Consider the following 20,686-nt stretch of genomic DNA (forward strand, 5'->3'; position numbering starts at 1 on the left):
CAAGATTTACGTCCTTTTTCCTGGTTAAAATTATTGCAAGAAGGATTAGAACTTGCTAACCTTACAGGACTTCACAGCCTGTCTGGCTGCTTTCTGTGTGCCACTCTAGGGCGTCCACCGCTAACCGCTGTCCCCCTGCCATGGGGATCCTCCACCTCTGCCCAAGCTAACAACCACCAAAACCTCTCATATGCCCCTATCCCTAACGTGCCACTATACCTAAACCCCAGTCACGAAAAGTTTCCCTACTGTTTCTCAGGAACTAATTCCAGCCTCTGCAACATCACTGCAATGCCCCCTAATATCATCTTAAGGGCTCCGTCAGGCATATTCTTCTGGTGTAATGGAACATTATCTAAAAACCTATCAAGCCCCTCTGTTACCAACCTACTGTGTCTTCCTGTCACATTAGTTCCCCGGTTAACTCTACTTACTGCCGGCGAGTTCCTAGGGTATACCGGTAACTGGACTAGTGCTGTTATTCACCCAGACCCTAGACCGAGACCTGCATGAGCCGTATTTCTCCCCCTCATTGCAGGAATCTCCCTCACCGCATCCTTCATGGCGGCCGGACTGGCTGGGGGAGCCCTAGGTCACACCCTCATAGAAAGTAACAAGCTGTACCAACAATTTACAGTTGCTATGGAGGAGTCAGCTGAGTCCCTTGCCTCCCTCCAGCGGCAGCTCACGTCCCTAGCACAGGTAACCTTGCAGAACCGGAGGACCTTAGACCTACTCACTGCTGAAAAAGGGGGAACGTGTATGTTTCTAAAGGAAGACTGTTGTTTCTACATAAACGAATCAGGGCTCGTGGAAGACGGGGTCCAACAGTTACGCAAGTTAAGCACAGAAGTAAGAACACGGCAGTTTGCTTCAGCTGCAGACCAATGGTGGAACTCATCTATGTTTTCTCTGTTAGCCCCCTTCCTTGGACCCCTGCTGAGTCTACTATTTCTGCTTACCGTAGGACCTTGTGTTGTTAACAGAATTTTGTGGTTCGTTAAAGAAAGGTTTAACACTGTACAACTCATGGTCCTCAGAGCCCAATACCAACCTGTAAATGCTGAAACAGAATCAGACTTATAAGACCCAAGATTGGCTCTAAAAAAATACCTGAAAAGAAAAGGGGGGAATGAAAGGAGCCGGGCACATTCCTCAGCCCCGGGCTCAAAACAAACAAGCCCAGTACAAACACATCCCATCCTCCCATCCCACCACATATCGCCATATATCTCTCAAACTTCCTGAGCCCAGTACAAACACCACCAGGAAAGTCTCCGATAAGGGGACAGCCATTCAAAGTTTTACTGAAAGAGCAGGAACTAAAAGAATTCCTTTGTTCCCCTGTAACTTTCAGGCTATAAAAAGCAAACACTCGCATTGTTCAGGGCCCTCTTGTATGCTGTGGAATGGAGGGACCAGGTTCGAACTTGTAGTAAAGATCCTTGCCGCTTGGCTTTGACTCTGGACTCTGGTGGTCTTCTTTGGGGAACTAACGGTCTGGGCATAACAGTGTCAGCAGTGCTGAGGCTGAAAAACCACACTGTAGTGAGAAGGCAGGAAACACAAGTGGAAGCAGTTCACATTCCTACTTCCATCCCCATGTAGCTATGGCATGTTGCAGGCTTATATCCGGAGTAGTCCTTGCCTTTGGGTTGTGAAAGCCGGGGCCAGTGAGAGAGGACATGCCAAGGAAAAGGCTAGAGTTCTACGTGCTTAGTGCTTACCAGAATCGGGGACTTCTTGACAATTTGTCTTGCCTTCTGTAGTGTAAATTTCCATGTCTCCTATAAAAACAAAGTTAGAGAACATTACAACTCATGTTTTATCTTTTCTTCCTACATCTTTTCTAAAATTAGGATATTTAAAGTCCATAAGTTTTCAATAAATGAACCACTCCATAAATTTGTAATAAAATAATTCACAAGAAGGCAATTTCACATTAATAGCTCTTTTTATTTTGGGCTTTGCTTTGTGTCAGATGCAGTGCTAAGCACTTTGGAAACATTATCTTATTTACTCTTCAAACAGCCCTGTGAGATACGACCATTTCATAGACGAGGAAACCGAGATGCAGAAAAGCTAAGAGATCTCATAGGGTCTGGCAGAGAGGCAATCTGAACCTCTGCTTCCTGACCCTTCTGCTACGCTGATCTCCATAAGCAACTTATCCTGGTGTCTAAAACCCCCCCAGTAGGAGGCTGTCAACAGCCTACTTGAGTGCCTTGTGCTTTGGCAGTGAAGAATGGCTGATTGTTGCTGTGCAAGCTAACACCTCATCTCTCAGTCACCTCCTCTTCCCCTGGTTGGAGATCTCCTGTCCTCTTTCAACCATTTTGAGAGCATCTAAGTGCATCTTCCAAGGGTACACACATTGCGAATATAAAGAGTTAGCTCATTACTACCAGTAATGATTGCCGTGAAACTCCAAAGAACACTGTGTTTGTCTATTTGTGGAGGGGTGGGAGAAGAGTAACCCTGGGCTGGGTGGGGAGGAGGAGGGTTTTCTCTCAGCACTACTTCCCAGAGCTTTCAAACCCAACTGAATGTGCATGTCCTGGCCCTGCCAAATCCCTCCTGGGCCTGCTACCTGTACAGCCCTGAAGTAATCTGCTCAACAATTGGAAAGCTCTGTCTGCTGGCTGCTAAGAGTGCACGTTGATGACTCAAGAGGAAAAGATGCTCTTCAGGTGGGTTTGGTTGCCAGGATGCCCTGCTACGGTGTATGTTTCTTAAAATATTGAAAGGCTACTGTGCCAGTTGGTGAACAGCTGTGTCCCTAAGCCCCTGAGAGTCCTCCACTCTTGCTCTGACCACCCAGCCTCTTCCTTGGACTCTCCCAGGCCTCCTTGTGATCCATCAACTATGGGGCCACTGTGATAGTCCCACCCAGTGGGCATCTGCAGGCTGTGCTCCAACTGCACCCAGTATCCATTCTGATTAATTGGCAGTAGGCCAAAAGAGCTGATCCCAATCTTCACTTTTAAAACATGACATCTTTAATACAAAAGCTGCTTAGAGAATGACCCCATTCAAAAACTGACCTCATTAAATGCACTTTTGGCCTTTTCTGGAAATTCCAGCAAACCCTAAAATTCTCCTATTGTATAAATTAAGATTCTCTGGCATAGTCAGTGTAACAGACACCAGATTTTCATGCAAACTATTCTTATGGTGACTTTGTGGCTACTTTTATCAGCAAAGAGCTCATTCCCCACATTTTAAAATGTGAAGGTAGTAGTCCTCTGCCTCAATCATGTGCCCCTGCTTCTCTGTCTCAGAAATATTCCTTTGCATTCTCAGGCCCAGTTTAAAATCTTCAGAGCCTCGCACAGTCCTTGAGGCATAGTAGGTGCTCAGTAAACATGGAAATAAAAGCAAAAGAAAATAGTTACGATATTATGTTAAACGAGGAAAATAGGCTACCAGATTTTATGCACATAGGAAAAAACCTTGCAAAGGAATATGTTATAATAATGATGGGTGATAACTTTTTCCTTTTTGCCTTTTTCTGGTTTTCTAAATTTTAAACAATGAATACCAATTCAGCAATAAATGCTTTCAAAAAAGAGCTCAATCCATGTTGTCTTGTTTCTTGTTGAAGAAAATGATGTGCTCCGTGCACTGATATGCAAGTGAAGGCCCTGGGGATCTGGTGGTGAACCCCACGGTGAATGACATAGACATCCCTTCCCTCCCAGAGCTTTCTCCCTGGCAAGGGGACTGACCTTGAGCAAGTACAGTAAACAGAAATAAGATGAAGCAGAGAGAGGGCTGAATCCCTTTGAGAGAACCAATCTCATTTTAACCAAGCTCGGTTCTCTGGGGCTCGATGTTTGTTGGGAGGTAATGACAAGCTATGAAAACAGGATGTGGCAAGTGCTGCAGCAGAGGCTGTGCTGAGGCGGGATGGGTGGCTTGTGTGTCCTCCCGGAAGGTCTAGGGTGGGTTCATCTGGATGTGGCTGGGTTTCCGATATTGGTGCACATGGGGGTGGCAGCAGGAAGCCAGGGCCGGGGCTGCAGGGAAATGCACCAGCTTTTGCCAAGGAGGGGAGTCGAAGCGTCCAAGAGTGGGAACAGAGTCCTGATCCCAGATGGACATCCAGACTCACCCATTTACTCAGCACCCACTTCCAAATTCCAGTCACAATAACTGCTAGGAAAATCTAGGTTTCTGCTGGAAATTGGGGATGGGTAGGACCCACAAACTAGAAAATTAGAAGCATTTCTGCAAGATGCAGTTTGGGTAACATCAAATTGAAGCAAAGAGGGAGCAGTCAGGCCTTTAGCACTCTCAAAGATGAAGGCTACATGGGGAGTGAGGGAAGGGACCCTAGGGTAGAATCCTACCAGCACCCTTGAGACCGGGGCAATGGGGGCTTAGCCAGCACAGACAGAGTGGCTGTGTGTAGGGTGCAAGTTTAGGTGTAACAAAGATGTGGAGGCGTGCCCTTGGACCCAGGGTTGTCTGCAGCCTTTGTCTCGGCGGCACTCACCACTGCCCCTTGGCAGAGGCTGTCCCCATGTTTAGGGATGGCAATCTGGTGGTGATGGTGACAGAGTTGGCCTGCAGCTGCGTTTGCAGGTACTCTACCTAAGATTCAGAAAATGGCAATTGACTCTACCCAACAATAAAGTGAATAGTGGAGGGAAGCTCCAGAAGCCACCACTGGCTCCAACCCTGGGCATCACCCAAGGCTGGAGAAGGACCCCAGCCTGGCCGACTTGAAGCCGCTGCAATGAGGTAGAAAAGAGCCTGCAGGAAGCTCATGGCCTTGAATAGGTGGGGAAAGGTGAGTAAGTCAGAGATTCCAGGCTCGGAATAGCTGTGCACAGGAGCCAAGGGGGCACAGGTGCAAAGGACAATGGTTTACATCACCCTCAGGGGTTGAGAAAGCTTCTTAGGGGACCTGCAGCTTGAGCTAAGCTCCTACTCAAATCCCTCTTCACCCCTAGAAAGTATACATCCTCCCTACTTTATGGCGCAGTCCACCCAGAGGTCAAGCACCTCACGTGATCACAAAGGTAGGGGCAGACTAGAGGGAGGTCTGCTCAGGAATCAGGCCCAGAGCTTTCAGTCTTCAAGACTCATGCATGGCTTTCTCGTTTACAATGTGCCAGATCATAATAAAAATGGAGTTTCTGGCCTTCAAACTGGCATCACAGGGATTCACCCAGGAACTGCCATTCTAGAAGCACCCCCTCCTCAGCCCCCTTTGGATAATTTTCCAGTTGCAGCGCTGAAGTCTTGTTCCCCCAGTGAATGACTCTGAGAGCTCCTGGGCAGGGGCTTTGGGTTCTGGGCTGTAATTTTTGATTTCCCTTAACATCTTCAATAACATTGAGCCCAGGGCATGTAGGCAACAAGTGCCTGTTGACTTAAATTCACAAAATTATGAAAATGAGAAAGACTAAATAGAGACTAAGAAAGGGCTGTAACTTTCAGATATTTCCTTTGAAAGCTCGCTACAAGGGTTGCTTCCTCCTGAAGCCTTCTCAGCTTTCCTAGCTTTCGGGCCGAGCTTTCCTTTTCTGTTTCCTTTGCATTCTACATTATAACACACTCCCATGCATACATTTCGCATTCCCCCACTAAACCTCAAGCTCTAGGTAGGTAAGGATGGTAACAGTTGCCTTTATGCGACTCCCTGACCCCCTTCACTCCCTACTTTTGCACCTGCCATGCTACCTTAGAAGAAATAACATTGACTGAACAGAGGAATGAGAAAATGTCTGAAAAATACAGCCCTTTCCCAGTCTCTGTTTAGTCCTTGATCATCAGAGCACACAGTGGTATATAGCCACGGTGGCTCACTAAAACACTTCTGTCTAGAATGATTTAAGCGTCTACCCAAATCAAAGCCAGCCCAAAGTCTTCAGACAAGAGGAGAGGCTTGGGGACTACTGACTGCTATTATGGGTTGAATTTTGAATTGTCTCACCTAAATTCATATCTGAGATCATAACCCTGCAGAAGCTCAGAATGTGACCTTATTTGGAAAAAGAGTCATTGCAGGTGTAATTATTAGGTTGATGCAAAAGTAATTGCGGTTTTGCCATTAAAAGCAATAGCAAAAACAGCAATTACTTTTGCACCAACCTAATAGTTAAGCTGAGATAAGGTCATATTGGAGCAGGGTAGGCTGCTAATCCAGTATGATTGGTATCCTTATAAACAGAACACTGTGCAAAGGAAGAGAAAAAGACACATAGAGGGAAGATGATGTGAAGATACAGGGAGAATGCTATCTATGAGAAATGTCAAAAATTCCCAGCAAACCACCAGAGCTAAGAGAAAAAGGCATAGAACAGATTTTCTCTCACAGCCATCAGAAGCTAACCCTACTGATTTCTTGACCTTGAACTTCAGCCTCCATAACTGTCAGACAATTGCTTTCTGTTGCTTAAGCAACCCAGTTGGTGGTCACAGCCCCCACAGACTCATACAACTTCTCTCGCTCTCCAGGGTGATTTTTGTTCTCGACCTTGAGCTAAGAGTAATTTGGATGATGAAAGAGCAAGGGCCAAGTGCTCATCACCATCAGTATTTTGGGCAAAGTGGTACTGTTAGTATCTGTACTCTGCCAGGCATAAGCCATATGGGAGCCCAAGGAAAAGAAAGAAAGTACTGTGGTCAGATTTAACCATTCGGATGTGAGCAAAACATCCGTCTTCAATAGAAACTCTTTAAATATTGGTCTCTATTGCTATTTCCTATTTAAAATGATTTTGGACCATAGAGTGTTTGTGGTTTCAAACCCTGGCTTCACTAGTTACTAGTTGTAGGACCTTGGGCAAGTTACTTAAGCACTCTGAGCCTAGTTTCTTCATCTGTAAAATGGAGATAATAGCGTTGTGAGGATTGACAAAGATTGTACTTAAAATAGTGTCTTGCATATTAGTAAGCATGACATTAGTATTAACAATAATTGGTGTTTTTATTTTGGTTTGTAATGTCACCAATAAACAACTGGAAAGAGTATAATAATTGCAACATCAGCCTACAGAAATGTATGCTTTTTTTGAGGATCCTGAAAATCACCCGAAGAAAGTATTACTGTTCCTGTTTTACAGATGAGAAAACTGAGGCTCAGAGAGATGACACAATTTAACCCAGGCCAGTCTGCAAGCACAGCTGAGATTAGCACTCTAGTTTCTAGACTCTAGCGCCTTTCCCACCACTGAAACACTGTTTTCCAAGAATGAAGTAAGCCTGAAATTTTAACATAAGCAAGAAAATATGATTGATGAGGTTTCACCAGGCCTTGGGGAATGGCAAGTGTGGCTCCTATGGAGCGAGGATGGTTTAATGCAAAAGGTCAGATACCAAGGGGAGAGGACTGGCTCTAGGTGTCAAAAAGCCATGCACCTGGGTGGAAATTCATGCAACCCAGGCACAAGCATGGTGGCAGCTATATGAGTGGTAAGAAAGGAGAAAGAAGTATTCTTCCATTCAATCATTTTTTTGTGCAGTTGTTCATTCTATTCATTTATTTTACAAATACTTACTTAGTGTTTATGTTTGATATGGTTTGGGTTTGTGTCTCTGCCCGAATCTCATGTTGAATTGTAACCCACAATATTGGAGGACTGGCCTGGTGGGAGGTGATTGGATCATGGGGGTGGATTTCCCCCTTGCCCTTCTCATGATAGTGGGTGAGTTCTCATGAGATCTGGTTGTTTAAAAGGGTGTAGGACTCCCTTTGCTCTCTCTTCCTCCTGCTCTTGCCATATAAGAGGTTCCTGCCTCCCCTTTGCCTTCTGCCATGATTGTAAGTTTCCTGAGGCCTCCCCAGCCATGCTTCCTGGTACCGGCCTGCAGAATTATGAGCCAATTAAACTTCTTTTCTCTATAAATTACCTAGTTTCAAGTATCTCTTTATAGCAGTGCAAGAATGGACTAATACAATGTTGTGCCATGAATTACATGCTGGGGACATAGTAGGGAATGAGACATCAAGGCTGTTACAATGTAGGAGAGAAGATTGACAGTAAACACTGTAATTAGAAAACAGTTTAGAAAGTGTTAAGTAGTAGTTGCTATTCTCCCTCTTTTACAGATGTGGTAAACTGAGGCTTAGAGTAGGTAAATAACTCCCCCAAAGTCACAGAGCCAATGAGTGGAACAGTCCAGATCCAATTCAGACCCACTTGGCACAAAGTCCATGATTTTTCACTCTGCTCTGGGAGATGTTAAACGGTGTGCTAAAAAAAAAAACTTTTTTTTTTTTTAAGTTTAAAAAAGTTTGGGAAAACTGAGAATGAATTCCTACCTTGAGAAAGCCACACCATGCATTCGTGTATTCAAGGCTTTGGGCCGCTTTGTGGGAATAAATATTATTTAGATTGTGCATTTCCTAAACATTCAATGGTTTCAGCCTAAGTCCATTCAGCTATATTGACTACAGTGGTAAACATACGAAGACCATAGCGAACAGGGGATCCTCAGGGACACAACAGAATGTCCTGAGACATTTTTAAGGTATGGTGAATTGCACAGGACACATTCAGTAACTGGGCTTTCTAAGGTTCTGTGATGTTAAAGAATTGAATTCTGGTACACTTAGAAAGGAAAGAAAAATAGTGCTTTTAGGCATGAGTTTCTACAGTGAACAATTTTGAGTGATCAAGTTCCCTGTTATCAATTATAGCATCAGTAGATTTGAAAAGTACAAAACGTGCCTTTGTTCACTTCACACATTTGACAGCAGTGACAGATTCTCACAAAGGAGAAAGCCCCTGGGAAGTAAAATGATGATTCCAAACGGGCGTTTTTTATTGTCAAAGAGCATGCATGAATGAGGGGGGAGGTGGGGGTGGGGGAGACTGCTCATCTACCCCAGATCTTTTCTAAAAGTTTATTAGGACAGGTTGTTCCTCACACCCAAATTCACTGGTATAAATTGATTTTTAAAATGGAGCAAGATTTGAAAGATGAGATCCTCCAGGGACTTTATTGCCCACTGGAAGAGGGAAGTGCATAAATAACTACAGCGCGAGGCAGTGTCTGTGCCCCCCACCCCAACCAAATTCTTGGATTGAAACCTGAATCTCCCTATGATGGTTTTTAGAGGTGGGGCCTTTGGGTAGTGATTAGGTCATGAGGCTGGAGCCCTCACAATGGGAGGAGTGCCCTTATGAGAAGAGGCTAGAGAGAGCCAGCTCTCTTTTCTCCACAGGAGAACAAAGCGGTCTGCAGCCAAGGAGAGGTCCCTCGCCAGAACCTGACCCTGTTGGCACCGTGATATTGGACTTCCAACCTCCAGAACTGTGAAAATACATTTCTGTGGTTTGTAAGGCACACAGTCTACGGTACTTTGTTAGAGCAGCCCTAACTAAGACAGGCAGATCAGAAAGAGCCAACAGAGAGGTACAGAAAAGGGCTTCAAGGCAATTTCTATTCAGTAGGAAGACAAAGGCAAGAAGTTCTACTGCTTACGGGTTTTTATCAGATAGTGGCATGTCTAGCCTTTGAGTGAAATTTGCAGGTCTGTTAATAAATCTGCATTCTGCTGTATCCTACAGTGGCAATTTTCCAATACTCAAGATTTAGCTCTATCGAAGCCTAATTTGGTTTTTAGGTTCTGACATTTTCCAGCTCCAATGGGCATTTATGACTTTAAATTATATGCAAAAAATGAAGTCTGTTCACTTCATTTTCTTCTTCCAGGGATGAAAAAAAAAGGGTAAAAGTAAAAGAAAAAAGCCATTACTTTTAAATGCATCCCCTTTTATCACTGAATGCCTCTTCTTTATACATATTTTACCCTTAGCTAAATTTTCTTCTTTCCTGCTTCTAGGCTAATTTTGCATTGTATAGCTATTAGTATCATCAGAGTATTTAATCACACTCTTGCTATCGCTTCCTATTCTCCAGGCAATACCTTTCTTAAAAAAAGCCTTATTTTAAACAGCATTATTCCCACCGACTCCTTTTCCTGACATTATTATTCATTGATTTTACCACCACCATCACATACCACTCTGCTATAGAGTTCTTAAAGTTCACACCATAGAGGTTCTTCTATGCTTCAAGTTCTATACCAAACATCGTATAGAGTTTATCTCTAAATTTTGTACTAACTTTGCAAAATAGGAAATAACAGTTCTTAACTCTACTTTGTAAATGAGAAATCCAAGACCCGGTGCTGAGTGAATTTTTCTAGGCTTCACAACTAATACCATTGTTCCATTTTGACTGTTTCTTCCCTAGTATCTGGGCTCATAAACAAGCTCTCCAGTACTAGGCTCTGTGGTCTATTCTTATTTATAGTATGTTGTCTTATTCTTTACACAAATAATTTCTGGCAAATTTTGGGTTAATCAGATGGTGGGTATGGTTCAGTCATAAGGGTCTTTTGTTACATAGTCTTTTACTTTTTTCTATTTGCTTTCAGGTTGCGTGATCAGTCTTACTCTATGTTACACAACAAATCAATTATTTGTATTAGTTTCCTATTGCTGCTGTAACTAATGACCGTAAACTTAGTGGCTGAAAACAACACGAATATTCTTTCACAGTTCTGGAAGTCAGAAATTCAGGGCTAAAATCAAGGTGTCTGCAGGGTTGGTTCCTTTTGTAGGTTCCCAGGGAGAACCCATTCCTTGCCTCTTCTAGTTTTTAGTGGTGATGGCCTCATGGCTCTGAACGCTGCCTCTGTTGTCACATTTTTTTTCTCTCGCTCTGATCCTAATGCTTGCCTCTTGTAAGGATTCTTGTGATCACATCAGGCTTACCCAGATAATCCAGGACAATCTCCCCATCTAAAATCCTTAACTACATTACACCCTCAAAATTCCTTTTGCTGTCCAAGGTAACAGACACAGTTACGGGGGACTTGGATATGAACTTGGAGGGTGGAGGGAGATTATTCTGTCTATTATATTTCTCATTCAACAAATAGTTGTTGAGTAATTAATGCATGCAGTGAACTATGTTCAGCTCTGAGGAAATTTCAGGGACTAGCACTATGTTTGAGGAATAAAACAGCCAGACTGTCTCTGCTTTCATGGAGTTTACACCCTAACAGAAGATGCAGACATTAAATATTAATTTTACAATTATCGAATTACAATTGTAATAAGTGCTGGAAAAATGGAGTGTGAAGAACGGAGATGAATCATGGAAGAACTGGCTTAACTTGGGGCATCAGGGAAAACTTCTTAGAGGGAATGACTTTGAGCTGAGCTCTAATGGGGGTGATTAATTAAGTGAAGATGAGGGCCAAGAGTGGATGCTGGGAGAGCAGTGATTAAAGCCTTAAAACTCAAAGGATCTTTTAGAACCATTCCCAGTCATTAGCGTCATTAGCGATTCTTGAGCTGAGGGAATTAATAAGCATGTTCTCAAGAGAGATAGTTGTTGTTTTCTGAATTTCTCAAAAGCAGACAAGAAAAATGTTCATATCTCAAATATCATAGAAATACCTTCCTTGGAATAATTTGATTTCTTCCACTTATCGGAAGTCAATAGTAACTTAACATTTGCATTCTTTTTGCTGTTCTTTGAAGAGTTTTAACACCTCTATGAGTTTAATAGCCCCCAAATCAGTCTTAATACAAGTTTAAGTAGACAAATTATACAAGATTCCAAATATGGGTGTTAACAAAAATACAGCTTTGAATCTCTGGCAAGATCATGTGAAATGCTTGGAGAAAAGATGGAACAACAGAGCATAAATCCAGACATAGCGTTCCAATGCCATCCTCAGTTCCCTTAGAGTTCTTTTTTTTTTTTTTTTTTTTTTGGTGGAGTATCGCTTTGTCACCCAGGCTGGAGTGCAGTGGCATTATCTTGGCTCACAGCAACCTCCGCCTCCTGGGTTCAAACTATTCTCCTGTCTCAGCCTCCCGAGCAGCTGGGACTACAGGTTCACGCCATCATGCCGGGCTAATTTTTGTACTTTTAGTAGAGATGGGGGTTTCACCATGTTGGCCAGGCTGGTCTCGAACTCCTGACCTCAGGTGATCCTCCCGCCTCGACCTCCCAAAGTGCTGGGATTACAGGTGATCCTCCTGCCTCAACCTCCCAAGTGCTGGGATTATGCCCGGCCCTCTTAGAGTTTTAAGCCTTCAAATATGCAGAGAGCAACTTAATTCTGTAGTCTCTGATACTGAAAGCCTTTTCTGTTTCTGTGATAATTTCTTGCCTAATCACCATCAGAACTTTGTGAAGTCCAAATACATAGGAGGTGGATAAAATCTCATTTTAATTTTTCACTTTTTAAATTATAAGAAAGGATGAGCATTTTCTCCTAAATTTTCAGTCCTTTGATATTTTTCCCTAAACCATTTGTTTGTGGCCTTTGCTGACTTTTTTTTTCTTTTTGATTTTTTTAGGAGCTCTTTGATTCAAACAGAAAATAATTCATTGTGTGGCATATTACAAAACATTTACCCAGTATGCCATTTGTCTTTTGACTTTGTGAAGGGGGCAAGTTTTTACTAGTCAGATGTATTAGTATTTCCCTTTGTGACTTTTCAATCACAAATTACAAATACAATTGCTCAGGTTTTTTATGGTTCCTTTTTTTTTTTAAGTGATTCAGTCTTTAATCATTTGGGATTTATTTTGTGATAAGGTATAGATAAACATCTAGCTTAAATTTTTTTCAAATGTCTAGTCTTTAGTCCATTGTATTTATTGAGTAATCCAGTGTTTTACCACTGATTTGAAATGCTATTTTAATCAAAAACAAGAATCTCAAATGCATTGGGATATATTTTGCTCCATTTTAAGCTGACTTTCTGGTCTAGAAGGCCTTGTCATTTATCTCATTGTTCATAATTTCCTCAGATGTTTAAAGGGGAACTTTTAAAAACATTGTCAATTATACAACGTTACAACCAACAATTTGAATTTTGATTTTTTCTCTGTAAAGTTAAGATAATGGAATAACTTTATAATTGTGTGGGAGGATTTTAGATGCTGTGTATATGCTAAGCACTTAGTCCAATTTCAAGTCAGTTGTCATTGCCTTTTATTCTACAGCCCCTAATGTGTACGTATACAATAGAAGCTTAGTAAAGCTTTGAGCTTCAAGTTCAGGTGGGCTCGCACCAGGATCTGTGCTCTTCGACATCGTGTTGAATTGCCTCTCACAGGTAGGAGAGAAATTTGATTTCTCTGGAAAGCTGGAGGGGAATGAGTGTTCTGTGAGGTTTGTTTCTATATTTATTTTATTAGAATGGGAGAGAGTTGAGCAGGTTACCAGGCCTTCTCATTTTCTTCTTTGGGTGTAGATAACTTCATTGCACCTTTGTAATTAGTCAGCATGAGAGACAGGACTAGCTGGATTTCCTAGGCCAACTAAGAATCCCTAAGCCTAGCTGGGAAGGTGACTGCATCCGCTTTTAAACATGGCGCTTGCAACTTAGCTCACACCCGACCAATCAGGTAGGAAAGAGAGCTTATTAAAATGCTAATTAGGCAAAAACAGGAGGTAAAGAAATAGCCAATCATCTATCGCCTGAGAGCACAGCGGGAGGGATAATGATCGGGATGTAAACCCAGGCATTCTAGCCGGCAATGGACACCCTCTTTGGGTCCCCTCCCATTGTTTGGGAGCTCTGTTTTCACTCTATTAAATCTTGCAATTGCACTCTCTTCTGGTCTGTGTTTGTTACGACTTGAGCTGAGCTTTCACTTGCTGTCCACCACTGCTGTTTGCCGCCATGGCAGACCTACCGCTAACTTCCATCCCTTCAGATCTGGCAGGGTGTCCGCTGTGCTCCTGATCCAGTGAGGCGCCCATTGCCGCTCTCCATTGGGCTAAAGAGTCACCATTGTTCCTGCATGGCTAAATGCCTGGATTCATCCTAATCAAGCTGAACACTAGTCACTGGGTTCCATGGTTCTCTTCCGTGACCCATGGTTTCTAATAGAGCTATAACACTCACTGCATGGCCCAAGATTCCATTCCTTGGAATCCGTGAGGCCAAGAACCCCAGGTCAGAGAACATGAGGCTTGCCACCATCTTGGAAGTGGCCACCACCGTCTTGGGAACTCTGGGAGCAAGGACCCCTTGGTAACAAGAACACTGTTTTGAGAAAATCCATAGAAAAAGAATGAATTCCAAATAGTTTGGGTCTAAAACTTCTAGTTCTCTCTGTCTTTCTAAGAGGCCTTATTCCTAGGGGGCTGGGGACTGGAAACCCAATAGCTGAGGTTAAGTTGATAAATCAATCAGAAAAGGGGTAGAAATCAAGGAATGGTTGGGGAAAAGGATGCAGTTAGAGGGCAAGTGGGGATGCATGGTTTTGGATGTGTGGGAGGTGAGAAGCAAGAGAAGGGACAGTGCTTTCAGACTTGTCAATGACAGCTTTCAGGCTTAGGCCAGCCTCCAGCACAACAGTTCTCACCCTTCAGTGCTCGTCAAAAGCGTTATGCAAATGCAGATGCTCAAACCCTACCCAGGAATACCAGAGCAGGCGCCCTGGGATGAACCCCATGTTTATTTCTGAAAACTGCTTCACATTCTCAAAGAAGCCGAATGCTTTGAACTCTCATATAGTCCACTGAGACCAGATACATCCTCACAAGGGAGAAGGTAAGGTATGTTCAGGACTGCCCTTCTTATCCTATTTTTTACTAAACAAATCTTACAGAGCACCTACTATGTGCCAGGTACTATGCCAGTCCAGGAATAAGATGGTGAGCAAGAAAGACATGGTCCTTGTGTTCAGACGGTATCAAAGAAATAAAGTGGTGTGAGAGAGCAGGAAAGGGGACCTTCTTCAGAGAGGTTGGTCAGGGAGGGCCTTTCTGGAGAGGGGGTACTTAAACCAGCAGGGGGACAAGGCGCTGGCCATGCAGGGAACTGGGAGTTCTAGGGAAAGGGCCCAGCACAAGGGGCTGACGCAGGCGAGGTGGAGTGTGCTGGGTGAACTCTACTCTACCCTGAAGGAGTCACCTCCACTCCTGTTCCCTCCAGGACCAGCTCAGCCCTCGTCTGCCGGGGTTTCTGTTCCTCCTTGCACCCTGTGTGACAGCACTTTTCTCTTCCTCACTGTTTGTCTATAGCCTCCTGCTAGAATATCCATTTACATTGCTATTGCATGCCATATGTGCTGGAATACTGTTCTACATAATTTATTCTACATAAATATTTGTTGGCTGATAAAAAGAAAAACAATTATTCTGTAGAAAGTATGGGACTTCAGGAAAGTCTCTCAGTTCTCTAGGTATCAGTAGACTTATTTATAAAATGACAGAATCATATTTGTCCTGCAGACTTGGGATAGTTAAAAAAAGATAACTTATTAGGGTACCCAGCTGTGGGGATGGTACATGGTAAGTGTTCAAGAAATGTTTGTTGAGGTATGACTAAGTAAGCGAACATCTCAGTGGTTTCATCGTTACTGAGAAAGTTGGGATATTGTGCAAGATTCTTGAAAATTAAGCTGTTTATGATATTTTATGAAAACTAAAACTAAAGCTGCCTTTAATTCCCTCTGGCTCTGAGAAGTGACTATTCTGAATGTGCTCCAGAATCTATGCTAAACACAGGCAGTGCTGATGTGAAGAGCTGGAGGTCTAAAGTCCAGGGCCCTGGGTTGAGTTCAGATTCCACTCACTACTTATGAGCTTTGAGTAAAGGCTTTAAGCCTCAACTGCAAAATATGTTTGATAATTTTACCTATAAAATAGAGTTTGACCTGTGATACTGGGTTAAAATTAGAGATATCAGTATGAGCTCACATCCACATACACACACACAGAGACACACATACAGACACAGTAACAATTGTAGGTATTTGTGTATACATGGGTTGTATACACATATATTTTACTTAGCACTCCACAGAGAAGACCAGGACCTAAGAAGGCCAATAAGCAATGACATCCCAGTAGCAATGGGCACACCTAGCACCCAGATCTTGGTTTCCAAATACCATTTTCCAATAAAAGGAACCAGGTCTCCTTCGGGACATGCTGATTAAAGGACAGGGGCAGAAGAATATGAGATAACAAGATGAGCCTGGATCATCTGGTAGTACCAGAACATAAAGTAGTATGGAAGAAAAAAAAAATAGGACAGAGGAGCCAAGATGGCCGAATAGGAACAGCTCCGGTCTACAGCTCCTAGCGTGAGCGACGCAGAAGACGGGTGATTTCTGCATTTCCATCTGAGGTACCGGGTTCATCTCACTAGGGAGTGCCAGACAGTGGGCACAGGCCAGTGGGTGCACTCACCGTGCGCGAGCTGAAGCAGGGCGAGGCATTGCCTCACTTGGGAAGCGCAAGGGGTCAGGGAGTTCCCTTTCCGAGTCAAAGAAAGGGGTGACGGATGCACCTGGAAAATCGGGTCACTCCCACCCGAATATTGTGCTTTTCAGACCGGCTTAAAAAACGGCGCATCAGGAGATTATATCCCACACGTGGCTTGGAGGGTCCTACGCCCACGGAATCTCGCTGATTGCTAGCACAGCAGTCTGAGATCAAACTGCAAGGTGGCAGCGAGGCTGGGAGAGGGGCGCCCGCCATTGCCTAGGCTTGAGTAGGTAAACAAAGCAGCCGGGAAGCTCGAACTGGGTGGAGCCCACCACAGCTCAAGGAGGCCTGCCTGCCTCTGTAGGCTCCACCTCTGGGGGCAGGGCACAGACAAACAAAAAGACAGCAGTAACCTCTGCAGACTTAAATGTCCCTGTCTGACAGCTTTGAAGAGAGCAGTGGTTCTCCCAGCACGCAGCTGGAGATCTGAGAACGGGCAGACTGCCTCCTCAAGTGGGTCCCTGACCTCTGACCCCCGAGCAGCCTAACTGGGAGGCACCCCCCAGCAGGGGCACACTGACACCTCACACGGCAGGGTATTCCAACAGACCTGCAGCTGAGGGTCCTGTCTGTTAGAAGGAAAACTAACAAACAGAAAGGACATCCACACCGAAAACCCATCTGTACATCACCATCATCAAAGACCAAAAGTAGATAAAACCACAAAGATGGGGAAAAAACAGAACAGAAAAACTGGAAACTCTAAAACGCAGAGCGCCTCTCCTCCTCCAAAGGAACGCAGTTCCTCACCAGCAACAGAACAAAGCTGGATGGAGAATGACTTTGATGAGCTGAAAGAAGAAGGCTTCAGACGATCAAATTACTCTGAGCTACAGGAGGACATTCAAACCAAACGCAAAGAAGTTGAAAACTTTGAAAAAAATTTAGAAGAATGTATAACTAGAATAACCAATACAGAGAAGTGCTTAAAGGAGCTGATGGAGCTGAAAACCAAGGCTCGAGACCTACGTGAAGAATGCAGAAGCCTCAGGAGCCGATGCAATCAACTGGAAGAAAGGGTATCAGCGATGGAAGATGAAATGAATGAAATGAAGCGAGAAGGGAAGTTTAGAGAAAAAAGAATAAAAAGAAATGAGCAAAGCCTCCAAGAAATATGGGACTATGTGAAAAGACCAAATCTACGTCTGATTGGTGTACCTGAAAGTGATGGGGAGAATGGAACCAAGTTGGAAAACACTCTGCAGGATATTATCCAGGAGAACTTCCCCAATCTAGCAAGGCAGGCCAACATTCAGATTCAGGGAATACAGAGAACACCACAAAGATACCCCTCGAGAAGAGCAACTCCAAGACACATAATTGTCAGATTCACCAAAGTTGAAATGAAGGAAAAATGTTAAGGGCAGCCAGAGAGAAAGGTCGGGTTACCCTCAAAGGGAAGCCCATCAGACTAACAGCGGATCTCTCAGCAGAAACCCTACAAGCCAGAAGAGAGTGGGGGCCAATATTCAACATTCTTAAAGAAAAGAATTTTCAACCCAGAATTTCATATCCAGCCAAACTAAGCTTCATAAGTGAAGGAGAAATAAAATACTTTACAGACAAGCAAATGCTGAGAGATTTTGTCACCACCAGGCCTGCCCTAAAAGAGCTCCTGAAGGAAGCACTAAACATGGAAAGGAACAACCAGTACCAGCCGCTGCAAAATCCTGCCAAAATGTAAAGACCATCGAGACTAGGAAGAAACTGCATCAACTAACGAGCAAAATAACCAGCTAACATCATAATGACAGGATCAAATTCACACATAACAATATTAACTTTAAATGTAAATGGACTTACATTTAATTGGATTTAAATTTTAATTTAAATCCAATTAAAAGACACAGACTGGCAAATTGGATAAAGAGTCAAGACCCATCAGTGTGCTGTATTCAGGAAACCCATCTCACATGCAGAGACACACATAGGCTCAAAATAAAAGGATGGAGGAAGATCTACCAAGCAAATGGAAAACAAAAAAAGGCAGGGGTTGCAATCCTAGTCTCTGATAAAACAGACTTTAAACCAACAAAGATCAAAAGAGACAAAGAAGGCCATTACATAATGGTAAAGGGATCAATTCAACAAGAAGAGCTAACTATCCTAAATATATATGCACCCAATACAGGAGCACCCAGATTCATAAAGCAAGTCCTGAGTGACCTACAAAGAGACTTACACTCCCACACATTAATAATGGGAGACTTTAACACCCCACTGTCAACATTAGACAGATCAACGAGACAGAAAGTCAACAAGGATACCCAGGAATTGAACTCAGCTCTGCACCAAGTGGACCTAATAGACATCTACAGAACTCTCCACCCCAAATCAACAGAATATACATTTTTTTCAGCACCACACCACACCTATTCCAAAATTGACCACATAGTTGGAAGTAAAGCTCTCCTTAGCAAATGTAAAAGAACAGAAATTATAACAAACTATCTCTCAGACCACAGTGCAATCAAACTAGAACTCAGGATTAAGAATCTCACTCAAAGCCGCTCAACTACATGGAAACTGAACAACCTGATCCTGAATGACTACTGGGTACATAACGAAATGAAGGCAGAAATAAAGATGTTCTTTGAAAGCAATGAGAACAAAGACACAACATACCAGAATCTCTGGGATGCATTCAAAGCAGTGTGTAGAGCGAAATTTATACCACTAAATGCCCACAAGAGAAAGCAGGAAAGATCCAAAATTGACACCCTAACATCACAATTAAAAGAACTAGAAAAGCAAGAGCAAACACATTCAAAAGCTAGCAGAAGGCAAGAAATAACTAAAATCAGAGCAGAACTGAAGGAAATAGAGACACAAAAAACCCTTCAAAAAATTAATGAATCCAGGAGCTGGTTTTTTGAAAGGATCAACAAAACTGATAGACCGCTAGCAAGACTAATAAAGAAAAAAAGAGAGAAGAATCAAATAGACACAATAAAAAATGATAAAGGGGATATCACCACCAATCCCACAGAAATACAAACTACCATGAGAGAATACTACAAACACCTCTACTCAAATAAACTAGAAAATCTAGAAGAAATGGATGAACTCCTTGACACATACACTCTCCCAGACTAAACCAGGAAGAAGTTGAATCTCTGAATAGACCAATAACAGGATCTGAAATTGTGGCAATAATCAATAGTTTACCAACCAAAAAGAGTCCAGGACAAGATGGATTCACAGCTGAATTCTACCAGAGGTACAAGGAGGAACTGGTACCATTCCTTCTGAAACTATTCCAATCAATAGAAAAAGAGGGAATCCTCCCTAACTCATTTTATGAGGCCAGCATCATTCTGATACCAAAGCCGGGCAGAGACACAACCAAAAAAGAGAATTTTAGACCAATATCCTTGATGAACATTGATGCAAAAATCCTCAATAAAATACTGGCAAAACGAATCCAGCAGCACATCAAAAAGCTTATCCACCATGATCAAGTGGGCTTCATCCCTGGGATGCAAGGCTGGTTCAATATATGCAAATCAATAAATGTAATCCAGCATATAAACAGAGCCAAAGACAAAAACCACATGATTATCTCAATAGATGCAGAAAAAGCCTTTGACAAAATTCAACAACCCTTCATGCTAAAAACTCTCAATAAATTAGGTATTGATGGGACGTATTTCAAAATAATAAGAGCTATCTATGACAAACCCACAGCCAATATCATACTGAATGGGCAAAAACTGGAAGCATTCCCTTTGAAAACTGGCACAAGACAGGGATGCCCTCTCTCACCACTCCTATTCAACATAGTGTTGGAAGTTCTGGCCAGGGCAATTAGGCAGGAGAAGGAAATAAAGGGTATTCAATTAGGAAAAGAGGAAGTCAAATTGTCCCTGTTTGCAGACGACATGATTGTATATCTAGAAAACCCCATTGTCTCAGCCCAAAATCTCCTTAAGCTGATAAGCAACTTCAGCAAAGTCTCAGGATACAAAATCACTGTACAAAAATCACAAGCAATCTTATACACCGACAACAGACAAACAGAGAGCCAAATCATGAGTGAACTCCCATTCACAATTGCTTCAAAGAGAATAAAATACCTAGGAATCCAACTTACAAGGGATGTGAAGGACCTCTTCAAGGAGAACTACAAACCACTGCTCAAGGAAATAAAAGAGGATACAAACAAATGGAAGAACATTCCATGCTCATGGGTAGGAAGAATCAATATCGTGAAAATGGCCATACTGCCCAAGGTAATTTACAGATTCAATGCCATCCCCATCAAGCTACCAATGACTTTCTTCACAGAATTGGAAAAAACTACTTTAAAGTTCATATGGAACCAAAAAAGAGCCCACATTGCCAAGTCAATCCTAAGCCAAAAGAACAAAGCTGGAGGCATCACACTACCTGACTTCAAACTATACTACA

At 42.9% G+C, this 20,686-nt stretch overlaps 1 protein-coding gene and 1 long non-coding RNA gene across 5 annotated transcripts in view; one reads left to right on the top strand and one right to left on the bottom strand.

Moving 5' to 3' along the window:
• The window catches only part of AOAH (acyloxyacyl hydrolase), a 225,556-nt gene that overhangs the window by 128,586 nt on the left and 76,284 nt on the right, over window positions 1-20,686 (bottom strand). For all 4 annotated transcript variants that reach the window (XM_034963944.3, XM_003814970.5, XM_034963943.3 and 1 more), the window contains one exon: window positions 1,728-1,787. In XM_034963944.3, coding sequence (XP_034819835.1) covers window positions 1,728-1,787 — 60 coding nt within the window. The remainder of the gene's footprint in view (window positions 1-1,727; window positions 1,788-20,686) is intronic.
• LOC129398413 (uncharacterized) overlaps window positions 1-20,686 on the top strand; it is a 155,687-nt gene that overhangs the window by 124,959 nt on the left and 10,042 nt on the right. The gene's annotated exons all lie outside the window — the stretch shown is intronic.

The sequence above is a fragment of the Pan paniscus genome, chromosome 6 (assembly GCF_029289425.2).
Source record: "Pan paniscus chromosome 6, NHGRI_mPanPan1-v2.0_pri, whole genome shotgun sequence".
NCBI lineage: Eukaryota > Metazoa > Chordata > Mammalia > Primates > Hominidae > Pan > Pan paniscus.